The sequence below is a fragment of the Pungitius pungitius genome, chromosome 20 (assembly GCF_949316345.1).
Source record: "Pungitius pungitius chromosome 20, fPunPun2.1, whole genome shotgun sequence".
Classification (NCBI taxonomy): domain Eukaryota; kingdom Metazoa; phylum Chordata; class Actinopteri; order Perciformes; family Gasterosteidae; genus Pungitius; species Pungitius pungitius.
In genome coordinates, this window is record NC_084919.1 from 11,741,737 (window position 1) to 11,755,137 (window position 13,401).

General features: G+C 41.0%; 1 protein-coding gene across 7 annotated transcripts in view; it reads left to right on the forward strand.

Annotated features, from left to right (window-relative positions):
* The window catches only part of ryr3 (ryanodine receptor 3), a 79,961-nt gene that overhangs the window by 16,680 nt on the left and 49,880 nt on the right, over positions 1-13,401 (forward strand). For 4 of the 7 annotated variants that reach the window (XM_062559599.1, XM_037449841.2, XM_037449840.2 and 1 more), the window contains exons 3-13: positions 135-239; positions 4,253-4,327; positions 4,569-4,647; positions 4,980-5,092; positions 6,783-6,882; positions 7,235-7,328; positions 8,280-8,354; positions 9,883-10,039; positions 11,401-11,565; positions 12,759-12,880; positions 13,001-13,181. In XM_062559599.1, coding sequence (XP_062415583.1) covers positions 135-239; positions 4,253-4,327; positions 4,569-4,647; positions 4,980-5,092; positions 6,783-6,882; positions 7,235-7,328; positions 8,280-8,354; positions 9,883-10,039; positions 11,401-11,565; positions 12,759-12,880; positions 13,001-13,181 — 1,266 coding nt within the window. Of the gene's footprint in view, positions 1-134; positions 240-2,138; positions 2,160-4,252; positions 4,328-4,568; positions 4,648-4,979; positions 5,093-6,782; positions 6,883-7,234; positions 7,329-8,279; positions 8,355-9,882; positions 10,040-11,400; positions 11,566-12,758; positions 12,881-13,000; positions 13,182-13,401 lie in introns of all 7 variants that reach the window. The other 3 variants (XM_062559598.1, XM_037449838.2, XM_037449839.2) reach the window with 1 other exon arrangement.

Consider the following 13,401-nt stretch of genomic DNA (forward strand, 5'->3'; position numbering starts at 1 on the left):
AAAATATAGTTTCTGTACTCGGGAGGGAAGCTTGATTTTGCTCAAAAGACCTCATCGATGCCTCTTTGACTAATGTTTCCTTCCAACCCTTTCCCTCTCCCTCTCTCTCTCTCTTCTCCTTTTTCATCCCACAGTATGTTCCTCCAGACTTGTGTGTTTGTAACTTTGTGTTGGAGCAGGCCCTGTCGGTTCGGGCTCTGCAGGAGATGCTGGCGAAGACTGGACAGAACACCGAAGGGGTGAGTACTTCCCTCCTTCCCACTGATTGCCCTCCTAATGTCTCTCTGTCTGTCTGTCTGTCTGTCTGTTTGTCTCTGTCTCTCTTGCACACAAACACGGTCCAAATTTGCATACACAAGCATGAATATATCTGTAGCCTACAACTCCTTAACTATAAAATGTAACAGAATCATGATCTTCATAACTGTTTGTATAGTTCACGTAATTTGACCGAATTATTCATTGAGTGATTTTCTAATGATGACACATACAAAATGTACACAACAATAATCTTATAATCTTTATACTACAAAAAAACACAGACGTATGTTAATGTAACACTGGAAAATCTAAAATAGATCTAGAAATACTTAAAGTAAGTTTATTTTAAAATCAACCAATATTTGATGGAGACAATTACTTGTTTGTAGCAAAATATTTACATTTTTTTGAATTTTTACACAAAAAAGCCGTATTAGTAATTTCACTTCATATCTGCTCTGAATGATAGTTGTGTCTCTTGATTAAAAGATAATTACAGCCAGTGCACTGTTCTGACAAAAATATAAACAAACACTTGCATCAACAGTGTCTCCACTACATGGGTGCTGTTACATTATTATATTGTTTTAAAATATGCCAGTAAGAAGATGGTACCTCAAATGTTAAAACAAGTCTGAGGAAATAACTGATTGACTGGATAACTACAATGGCGGAAAATTAATGAATTACCCAGAACACTACATAAGTGGAAGAACATCTAAAAACCTCCCTTTAAGCACTGCACCAAATGCTGTTGCCAGATCTAAGACGTAAGTGTAAACGGACAAATGTTATTTAATTACTCGTCTACAGCATGATTATTCTGCAAATAATTTTCTGGACTAAGTTTAGTGTGTGCCTCTTCCTCCCTGCTCCCCTCCAGCTCAATAGGGATCAATAGGCAGGTTTATTGGGGACGTAAGTAATCTTTGGTTGGTCAGAGGCTATTTAATGCCACAGGGGGGGACAATGACACGCAAACGAGCATTAAGGTAGGTGCGGTATGCAAACCCCTGTCAGATGTTCGCAGTCACTCATGCTGCTGCTCTCCAACAGTCATTTAATATCATCACAAAGCCCTTCCGGATACAGAGGGGGAAGGTGCGATTTGGGAAGGGATGGGGTCACATAATTGGATGAAATGCTCAAATGGTTTGGGAAAAACAAAGAGAAAACAGTGCTTAGTTCTGAAATGGATACCAGAATAAAATCTGGACGTACAAGAAACCGCTTGTTAACTTGAGTGTTCATTCTCATCACTGTTCCTATTGGCAACACCTGGTCTCTGTTGATTTGAATAGTTCCTCAATTGATTGGGCCAATTGTTGCTGTTATTATTAGCTTTGGACGGACTCCTGGTTTGTAGGAACAGAGATGACAAAGCTATGGCTGCATTGATCAATGTGCAGTACAGCCACAGCTATTAGAGAAACCAGCATCATGGTGCGTTTGCAAGACGAATTGGGTACAAACCCCCACAATACTAATTCAAGACGCCCCAAAAAGTTGTGCTGGATGGCTCTGGCTGCTACAGCACTTGAATGCACAGCATAGCCTTTTGGCACAGGTTGTTCTGTAAGTGACGTATTGTGTGCACAATTGTGGTCCTCTCCACTGGTGAATCAGACCTGCGTGACTATTAGCCTGGGCAGCAGATTTGTTTTGTGCTCACAATATTGTTGTCTGGCCTGGTTTGACGAGACGAGATGATGTTGGCTGGAATACAAACTCTCTGGTAGCGCGTCTGATGAATCACCCGCCTCTTTACTTTCCATCATAAGGGCCCCTTTCTCTCTATTGTTGCTCTCAGATTTGTGTAATTAACTTCAATAGAACCCAATAACACATACTCTTCATTTGTATTTGTGTGTTACTAGAGCGCTGACCATGAAAAATGGGTAGGTCCATCAGTTCGTTCCTCCATCATTGTGACAGCATGCATGATCAACTGCGAAAGGGTTGAACCTCCAGCACTTTCACCTGAAGTGATGACTACTACTCGATTGTCATAAAAAGCTGCATTTAGTTTAAACATTCATGGCAGGTGCTGCAATAGAGCGGGGTATGAAGATAATGGTAATATTTTTTTTAATTTGTATTCCTCAGCACACATTAATCAAATGGACTTAAAAATTACATTTAGACTCCATCTGTGTAGTTCATGAAGCTTTTACGACATCGCAGCTCAAGATGCACTCCCTACTTAGCCAGCCCGCAGACGATCAATTGGCTTGTCAAAGATGAATTTATGGCAATCTTGAAATAGACATCCGTTGGTGCTCTTACCTTGTTCACAGTACTCACATGTTTTGCCTTGCCTCTGCAGACTACTTTGTGTGCAAGCACCTTCAAGGGAGGGTGTCTGCTTCTCATTTGCTTAAGCTATTTGTTATCACTTCTCTGATTTCAAAGCAATACGCTTTGAGCCTTAGTATACAGCTTACACTTTTGTGTATTTAAATGCAAGACCATAGTTGGTAAGATTCTGCGCTCCCTTAATCAGCTAATTTACTGAATCTAAGTGAACTCGTATGAAAAGCCAAACGTTGGCAGGAAACGTACTTTGTGGTTTGGGTGTGCTGCTCTGTTTTCTCTGGGTTTGGTCTCTAACGTCGATTCAGTTTAAGGGTATTGACACGAGGAAATGTTGTGAAATCATTTCTAGATTTCACAGTGGTCTCAAAGAGTCGAGCAAAGCTGTTTATTAATGATCTGTTTTTCATACATCTCACACAACACACCGCCAACGCACTACACACTATTTTTAGAATGACATGGCCAGATGTATGTGTTTCTAATGTTTGTTTCTCTCTTCTAACTTTCAGATGTTACATCAGATTTTAATTTGACTGCTATGAAGTAAATATCAAGCAAATGGAGCACAATCCACGACTCATTAGCCGAATTCTTGCATATATACACGAGAATCAATATATCAGATGGTACTCAGCAAATGAGTCTGGCTTGATTCCCTTCTGTGATTAGCTAGTTCTATGCTCAGGCTCTTCCATACAACATAAGGTATTGATTATATGAAGTGAACATTTAAGAAAACTACTGAGTTATGGCTTGGTGCAATTACTCCTCCAGGTTTTAGCAAAGAGAAAACAAACACTGTTTAATTCTCATGAATCGGGCTGCACATTAAAAATAAATGATCGGCTGGTGTGCTCAAGATCTGTAATCATAACCGCGAACAGAGAATAGTGTGTTTATAGCACTAGTAAAAGACACTTCCATAAGGCAGTAGATATACTATCTAGTTCCAACAAGTAAGCCTAGCGATAAAACAAAAAAAATTAATGTCCATCAATTTTTAAACAAACAAGAAAAACATTTGTACTTATATTCATTAATGTTACGTCACATTCATTTGATTTGAAAAGGGCCTGTTCCAAACTTAGTTTACATTTTAAATGCGTGTTTATCTCGCAATCCTATAACCCATTACAATTGTTTTGATCAATGATTTTGATTTCACTGCTTATGGCACCTTCTTTATTTATTTTTTTCTTCTGCTGCTAGAGGTTGATGAAAAGGGTAAGGACATTTTCTTTATTCACCTCAGTGGTGAAGAAGAAATCATTCATTCTTCTTTTTGCTCAACTATTTCCTCACATTTCCTCTGCCATCGTGCTACATTGTGTCACTATTGTTGTTGTTTGTGGGTAGAATGGGATGTCATGACTACGAATCTTTGTTTGATGGGTTGTTTGCTTTTGTGTGGTTTTGTGTGTTCCTCCCCTCTTTTTTTGTCTGTGTCTGGCTTGCACTTGGATATGGAAGTTTTGAAGTTGAAGATTCTTTATCTGTTGTGTCCACCGAGGGTGAAAAGCAAAGGAAATGCTTAGATTAATATCGGACAAAGGGGCGAAGTGGAGGTCAATGAAGTACACTTCCCAGTAGATGCAATACGTCAAACCTGACAGGGTTCAAAGGTCGAGCATTCGAGGATATGATGGTAATCTGTTACCTGTGTATTTCCTCGCAGGCGGGTCATGGGGGTGGACACAGGACTCTGCTCTATGGTCACGCCATCCTCCTTCGCCACTCCTTCAGTGATATGGTGAGTATTGGCTTGCATAGTGAAGATAGTCTGAAGTGCGTAAATGAAATTATGAAGCATGTACACATTTGTCAGAATAAGCGTTTAAAATCCCAAAGGGGCTTAGTTTACAAACGACAGAAAAGTTTTTGAAACGTCAATAAATAATTTAAGTCAGCCTTTTATTCAAGATCTGTGCAGAAGCTAAGTTTCTAAGTAATGTTTCCTTTGATTTTACACTAATTGATTTGTCACTCTCTAGTACCTGACCTGTTTGAAGACATCCAGGTCTCAGACAGACAAGCTGTCATTTGATGTCGGACTACAAGAAGATTCAATAGGTACAGTATTACTTACGAGCACTTGGCTTTTTTCTGCTTCCCCATTAGCCCTTTCAGAATCAGCCAACCTTCAGCTGGAATTTGTACCCATGGGAGAAGGATTGTAAATGTCTGTTATAGTGCCATATTTTCCATCTGAACTGCAGTACTTTTTGTGTCAAGCGCAAAGCTTTCGTCGTTCCTCAGATGACGGCTGCTTCAGGCCTTTTGCCACTTCGAATAGAGACTCTAACCAAAGAGAAGGGTCCCGATTATCTAAAATGTCCCATATTTGAATGTGTGGGAAAAGCGACCGAATGTATTTATGCATTTTTGTGTACTGGTGTCAATAGGAGAGGCCTGCTGGTGGACCATCCACCCTGCGTCCAAGCAGAGATCCGAGGGAGAGAAAGTCCGCATTGGAGACGACCTGATCCTAGTCAGCGTGTCCACTGAGAGATACCTGGTGGGTCAAGTTTAAACTTACCTGTGAGAAACAAGTAAATAAAAAGGGTCAAGATAAGTGTAATTGTGGATGTCACTGGAAAACAACTGTAGAGGTTCAGTAGACGTGTAGCTGATGTTGCTAGTATTGAATTATTATGATTATTAATAAAACCCATATTGGTGCCTGGTCAACAGATTCACTGAGAATAAGTAATGGTAGAGAAAAACTGTACTTCTAAAACCATTCCATTTATAGTCATAGTCAGTCGGTCTATACATTTTGAGATCATTAAGCAAAGGAGAAAATAGGAGACAGCGACAGGGAATCATCAGTTTCAAACCATCACTCACTTTAAAAGATGATTGTTGAATTACAAGTCAAGCAATTCTAATTAAAGCAGCAGGCATCCAATTAGTTTCTCATTTCCAGAAATTAGGTTTTTCTCTCATGAATAGTTCTATTGAATTTCTCCACTGTTTTGGGGATTCTTTCTTTATCTTCAAACTGTTTTCATGTCACACAGACATGTCTGCTGTTTATAAGCAGACGACGTGCTGCAGTGTTTTTTGGAGAATATGCCCCTCACATATTTATCGGTTTTGTGTAACAGTCTATCACAGAATGGCACTTTGGAAAGGTTATAGCATTCAGATTTCTATAATGCCAGTCTCACTCAAGCTGTTTTCAGAGGGACCAGGCATTCAAGGGGAAAACCTGAAAACTTTACTCTCCTATCTGTAATTGAAATCTGATCACTTCAAAAGCCCTCCTGTGCAGTTTATTTATTTAGAGTAAATACTCTTTATGCAGAGCTATACACCCAACCTTAATAACCTTACTTGGTGAAGAGTGAGGAGAGGCAGATTTGAGGAGAGAGAGAGAGAGAGAGAGAGAGAGAGAGAGAGAGAGAAGGGCGGGCCACAACGTGCAGCGCATAGGAGAGTGATCTGCTCTGGCCCCTCCATGAGGGAAATGAGCATTTAAAAATACCCTGGCAAAGAGCCACTTTCACCTCCTCAGTAAGGAAATCTTCACCTGCTTTGGCCTGCCAGAACCTCAGCTTTTTAGAATGGGACACATCAGGAATTTAGGAATAATCCATGTGAATCATAGATGTTGTGACACAGCATTTTTCTTTAGCACATAAACATTGGTTGCTTTCTATATTGGTGTCCAGTTCAACTGAATTGCAGCAGTGCAGCTGGAGTTTGACGTCATAGAAGTGTAATCCACACACTGCTTTGCAATATTTTCATGTACAGCAGTCCATCAATGCATTTCTTTTGTAAACCTAAAAGCCATGGCCGATCGACCAAAAACATACAATCTATATAGTTATAGTCATCTGGGTGAAAAAGAACAGTTTCAAGGGACATCCAATGAGATATGTTTGACCATCATATCATTAGCTCTTTTGAACATGCTGCTTGTCCAATGCAAGTGTTTCTGCTGGAAGGAATCATAGAATAAACTGAATTTTGCTGCGCTGGTGCAGTTGTCTAGCTTTTTTTTTTAGCCCACAGCTTAATAACACTGTTTGAAAGAAAAGACACAGTTTAAAAAAAAAAATATTTCTGAATTCCAACTCTGGGATATGTCCCTCCTTTGTGCAGTATTTCAGTCTCAGCATTTGTGTTTCCTCCCAAACCTACTTCACAGGCATTGTCGTTCTCTCTGTCTTGAGCTCTGTCATGATTCTCTCCTGCAGCACCTCTCTATCTCCAGTGGAAACATCCAGGTGGATGCCTCCTTCATGCAGACCCTGTGGAACGTCCAGCCTACCTGCTCTGCAGGCAGCATGGCTGTAGGCAAGTCCATGACCCCAGCAACAAAAGTAGCAACCCATGTAACAACTCCCTCCCATACAAAAGAATTTAACACATTTTACGATTGTTCGTCTTAAGTCTCTAAGAAACATAGAAGAAATATAGAAAAACTACGTTCAATTTAAAACAGAGAACAGATCTTTCATAATATTTGCAGAAAATATCAAGTATTTAGATTTTCTATTCTTTCAATTTCTATGATTTCCAATCTTTTTCTCTCTGTATTTGATCACTTAGAAAGACAACTACCCCACAACTGTAATATGAACTGACAGTTTCTGTAAGATAAAAGCCAACAATGTAAATTATCTTGTGATGTTTTTGTTATTTTCAGGGTTTTTGACTGGTGGACATGTGATGCGTCTTTGTCACGGGCACGATGAGAGCTTGACCATCCCTGGAGCAGGCAAGAGTGAGGAGGAGAATAGGTTAGTAGATAATTAGCACGGCGCAGCGCTCACCACAGGATTTTGTGAGACTAAGGAGGGTGGACCTTGAATCTCCAGGGCCCGGGACTTTAAGAGCAAAAGCCTGAGGGTAGATCTATGAACAACGTCATGCTCTAGCAGTGCTAGCTAAGTACATTTAAGCTATTGGAGTACTGTACGTGAGCACAGTAATGAGGTACTTGTACTGGAGTATTTGCATTTCATCTAAATGCTTCAACCCCACTACATCTGTGCGACGGGTCTGATGGCTTTCCAATATTGCCACAGGCTGCACACTGAGGACAGTTTGCCCCGGTTAGTAGTCCCGAGGGGTCCCCCCCGAGGGAGAGAGAGCGCTGCATGCTCAAAGTTTGTGACCTTTCCGTCCTTTGTGGATCCGCCAGAGACAAGAGCCGCTTTCACTGTGTGAGCCAAGCAAAAGCCAGTCGCTTAGCTCCACCGCAGGAGATTTACCAGCAATTCACCAGGGGAACAAAGAAGTGGTAAAAGTTGAGTGAAAGACATGATGTTATAATGTAGCACATAATCACTTCTCATGAAATCCCTGTAGTAAAGCAGACAGGTCCCTACAACAAGAACCTTCAATAACCACGCCCCATTAGTTTGAAACAAATGGCTCTTTGTATCTGACCAGATAAAACAAAACAATGGGCTTTTAAAGAAATAATGATATGGTTCAATATTCAATGGGACGTGCATGTTGTTGCCTTCTGCATTACACACATCATTTGAAAAATAAATATCTATGCATTGCAAACATTTTGTAATAGTCTAAATGTTTGAACAATGAGACTTAATCAACATGACTTGTATCCTCTGTGCCAGTGCTGTTTTAGCAGCACCAAAAAATCTTAACATTATTTAATTCCCACTGTGACTTGGAATATTTGTGTATGGTAGAAGCCCCCTGTTGTGTCTTTGTGCTCTCAGGATCGTCAACTATGAAGCGGGGAAGGGAGCATCAAAGGCTCGCTCACTTTGGAGACTGGAGCCTCTCAGAATCAGGTGAGATCACAACCCAATACCCACACATGGTGAATAAAATCAGCCCTGTAACGTAGCAGAAATCCCCGGAGTAGATCTCCCTCAGAAATTATTATTTGATGAGATCTCTTGATGAGGAATAAGTAGATTTGGTGCTTTATGTACACAAGTGACAGTCACGCTGTAGGTTATAAATATCCTTCATCTCCTATTTTGAACAGCCACTACCAATTAGTTGGCAGGATCCTTCGGAGGGCGAGGTTCTGTTCAGCATCCCTTTCCATATGCTTCCCTTCCCTTATCTTTCCTTTCTTTAACTTGCCACCCACACATTTTCCCCTCCAGCAACAACGTCTGCCAGCTCTCATTGGGACTGCCTGTCCTTACACTTTGAAATGCCGCTGGTGCATCTATTAAGGCTCTTATTCTCTATTTCGGCTTGCGGATGAATTTTGAACCCCATTTCCCACACTACATAAGCCATGGAGGAAAGGTTGAGCCTCAGCGCAATTGACTGTAAAGCAGTTAAACTCCATCTATTTCTCAGTTGACATTCTAATTATACTTCTAGATTGATTTGACAAAATTTTTAAATATATTCTCATTGGTTTAATAAATCTCCAATGAACTGTGAAATAGCGATTTCTATGTGACAGAAAATAAGCAATTTATTTCAACATGTAAATGAATATAGAAATCAGGGGCATCCTTATTCATTCATTCTTAAATTCAGGCTTTATGACTTTTCAAGTTCCACTAGCTAAATAGGATGAATGACTTTGTTTCTTCAAGCCATAATTGAACTATTTGGGCTTTAGACTTTGACTTGGTGTAGAACCTTTTTAAAGGACGTATCTGTCACGGTTTGGGTCCTCTTCCTGTCTTATTTTGTAGTTTTCTTGTCTCTCGTGTCTCTGGGTGAGCTTCACTTCCTGTCCTGTCATGTGATTGCCTGATTGCTTCCACCTGTGTCCAATCACCTGCACCTCCCTTGTGTATTTAAGCCCCGTGTGCCTGTTGTCCCTCGTCGCGTCATTGTCAATGTTACCCGTCGTTGGAGCACGTCCTGTCCTGGTTTGAATAAAGAGCACAGTTTTCGAGAAGCCTGCGTTTGAGTCCTGCCTCCTTCCGCCTGCAACCTGCTCCAGCACCCCCCCACGTGACATTATCGGCTTTGGAAAATTCTAGAACAATACTATTGAATGTGATAACATGAGAATTTGTCCAAGCACATTTTAAATGATCAAAAGTGTGATCTAGATCAAGAGCTGTCTGATTGAGGAATAAGTAAAGAACACTTTTTTTTTTTTCTTATTTCAATCTGTACCAAAAAAAGAAATGTGATCTTGATATCTAAGTTTAACTCCATAATGCTTTGCAATAAGAAATACAACATTAAATGCTTATTGACATTATAGTTTTATATTATTGTTGTTATACCTCTAACTTGCAAAATATAGTCTATAGTCATGTGTTTTCCAGTATCCATAAAACCACAGACAGTCTAGAGTGGTATCCAAAGTTTGTGACCCCTGTACTCTGTGTTTAGCTGGAGCGGGAGCCACATTCGCTGGGGTCAGGCCTTCCGACTACGTCATCTCGCTACTGGCCATTACCTGGCCCTGACTGAGGATCGTGGACTTGTCCTGCAGGACCGGTTGAAGTCTGACACCAAGTCCACTGCCTTCTGCTTCAGGACTTCCAAGGTCAGTACTAATTATTCCATATACATTCCCCCCATCTAGCTCTTAGGGGCCCTTTGAGCAAGGCAGTTGTGCCATCTAAAAGTCGCTTTGGCTGTTGAAGTTTTGTTAAATTACCTCATTAAAAGAGGTCTCAAAATATCCGTCTCAGACTGCTTCATTATAGACTCCCATCAGAGTGTCTTGCCACGATAAATTGACCTTTTCACAGCCGCTGTAGACTGCATTGTTAATGCTCAAAGGTCATGTTGTCAATTGACCTCGCAGCAACTAGTTGGGTTTCATTTAGGTAGGTGGATGGTTAAGGCAAAATGAACCACCCACACCACAGTATTAACAGTAACTATTATGCATTAGGAGTTTTCAGAATATTTACTAAATATTTTTTCATTTGCTTATTTGCTTTTCTTTATTTCCTTATGTATCACCCACTCTTTTATTATCCCACGCTCTGCTTTGAACTCTCTCTGATGTCGAGGACTCCTCAGTTCTTTTGAGTTTTCCGAAAATGATGTGTTACTTCCAAAAATAGCACATTGCTTAATTATGTTGAAAGTTGAAAAAGGGTATTTTTAATGTTCAGTGAGGTGTTGTGCAGTTTAGATGCAAAAGTTTATACAGGAGTTAGACAACTTCTCAGTTTTTTTTAAGCTAAATATACAATTATTCTCCCTTTCCTTCTTCCAATATCCCAGCTAGATCCCTAAGAAGAGGCCGTAATGCTTTATTTTTTTTATAATTTTTGTCCTGTGGTAAAATATATACATCAACATAAACAGAAAAATTTCCACATCACCTTCACAGACCACCACCGTGTCCCTGTAGATGTCCTTTTAACTGCCATAGGTTCAGTAGCCCCCTGAGGGCTGCTCACTTTGGAGGCTGTAATTGTCCAACACCGTGTAACTGCCCTCAGGAATCACTATGTGTGCTGGCGTTTTGGGGATAACTTGTCAATCATGATACTAATAGAAAAAATAGAAATATGCACATTTTTTAAATCTAATTATTCATGTATTTCTTTACCTTCACCCATTATACACACAACCCAGTGCCACTAGGTTCATGTATCTGAAAAGGTCAATGCTTTCCAATGTTTAACACGGGCATTAATATGTTTCCTGCTGCTTGCTGTCGACTGCAATCACCTGCATCGCTCCATCTCTGCCCGAGCCAGAAATGTCGTAAAGCTAATAAGTCAGCAGCAACCTTTTGGCAGGCCAATGAATTACTCTAATCCACCTGCCTCTGATTACCATCTAATCAAAATATATCTTCCTCCGTCATTTTTACCATTCCCGAGTGTGGGCTGCTTTTCTCTGTGGGTATTTACTGATTTGGGTTTGTGCTCCTAATGTCAACAGGAAAAGGGTGACTCTGGTCCAAAGAGGGACATCGACGGCATGGGAGTCCCGGAGATCAAATACGGAGACTCTGTCTGCTTCGTCATGCATGTGGCGACAGGACTCTGGCTGTCTTATCTGGCCCCTGATGCCAAATCATCTCGCCTTGGACCGCTGAAAAGAAGGGTAAATAGGATTAAAACTTTTCTTCCAGACCTTTTGTAAAAGGGATTAATACAGAGGTCGCATATTAATGAATTGTTTCAGAGCCTTTGTCAAAATAATCCAAACATTTGCACCATTTAGTTACCGTATCACTACCATATGCTTTTTATTATTTCAGCTGTATTTTTGTTATTCCCATAATTCACAAATAATTGTAGTCCTGGTGACATATTAGCCATTTAGGAACGGATGTTAGGCTAATCATACTCCATAGGTGACAGTTCCCTCGACTATGTATATATATATATATAAATATATATATTGTGTTTGTCATCTCTCTACCACTGTTTACTGTAAGATCCGGAGTTCCTGCCATAGCCCGTCGTAGACACCTCGAAGCCCATGTGCAAACTAACAAATCACACCTTACCAAACCGCGTGGCTATTTAAACACTTCGGAGAGTCAACATTTATTTTCTGCTCCACTTGCCATCAATGTCCACCCTGGATACTCCCGTATGCAACCCCCTCTCTACCGACATGCACCCATCCTGCATTCATCATGTAGCAACTCATTTAAACGTGTTAATGGTCTGTTCGGAGGGTGGCAGTTAGTTTTGGGTGAGACGGGGGGGGATTAGGGCGGCAAATGAATATAACTCATTACTTGACACGCCTCCAGGGACTTCACACGCCCCTTAATGGCGGCGCCAGGCAGTCCCTGCAGGCTTGGCAGTTTATTGATGCACCTGATATGTTGTGAGGTGATGGTCGGTCTTCACTTGACCACCCACCGCATCCCCCTTCCTGGTTATGCTGTTTGATTACAGTGGATCAGGTTTCACTGAGCTGCAGTGGTGTAAATAAACCCACCAGCTGCAAGAAGCTCCCTTTGCACCTTAAATAAATAACTTTTTTCAAAGCTTAAAGAGTTGTATGCTTGAATTTTATAATTAGGGCCTGAGTCGACTGAAAGTCGGGCGAAAGCCCTATTGTTATTAGATTTGGACTTTCAGAGAGCAATGTTGAAATAAGGCTCGAATTAATTAACTGTAAAAAATTATTAAAACGTCCATCTATGTATATAATAATAATAATAATAATCTGTTTTGAAAGGTCTGATGGGACGATTTACTGTTTCCCGGATGCCTAATGGTGTTGATCCTGTGGAAATGAAGAAATGCATATTTATGTGTTTGTTTGTCCTTGGGCAGGCCTGCTTGCACTCTGAGGGCCACATGGACGATGGGCTTATCCTGCAGCGCTGTCAGCATGAGGAGTCTCGGGCTGCTCGCATTATCCGCAACAGCAGGATCCTCTTCACCAACTTTATTAAGTAACGACAAGCGGTTACTCACACACACGTTCATCTGTCCTCGCTGTCACACGGCATGACCCCAGGGTTGGTTTTGGCCGAGGTTATTTCCTATCTTGATCTTCCCTGTCTTTCACCCAGGGCTTTGGACAGCATCGCGGAGCGCGAGTCCATGGTGGTGTCTGCGTATGTTGAAGAGGTGCTACAAACACTGAATGACCTGATTGAGTACTTCAAACAGCCCGATTTAGAGCTGGAGCACGAGGAGAAGCAGTGTCTCCTCCGTTCACTCATCAAACGGCAAGACCTCTTCAAAGATGAGGTGAGAGCGGACAACGTGACGCTATAAACTTATAGCGAGCGCAAACAAAATACAATATCGCCTCGTGTGGATAATTGAACTCCTTGGTAAACTGGAAGACACTTCTTTGAACCCGCCTTAACAGTATACCTTCTAGATAGCTATGTCTATATTTGGCCTGCCTCTATTTGAGCTTTAGACAATAGAGAGAAGGGATGACACGCAGCACCTCCTGCATGTC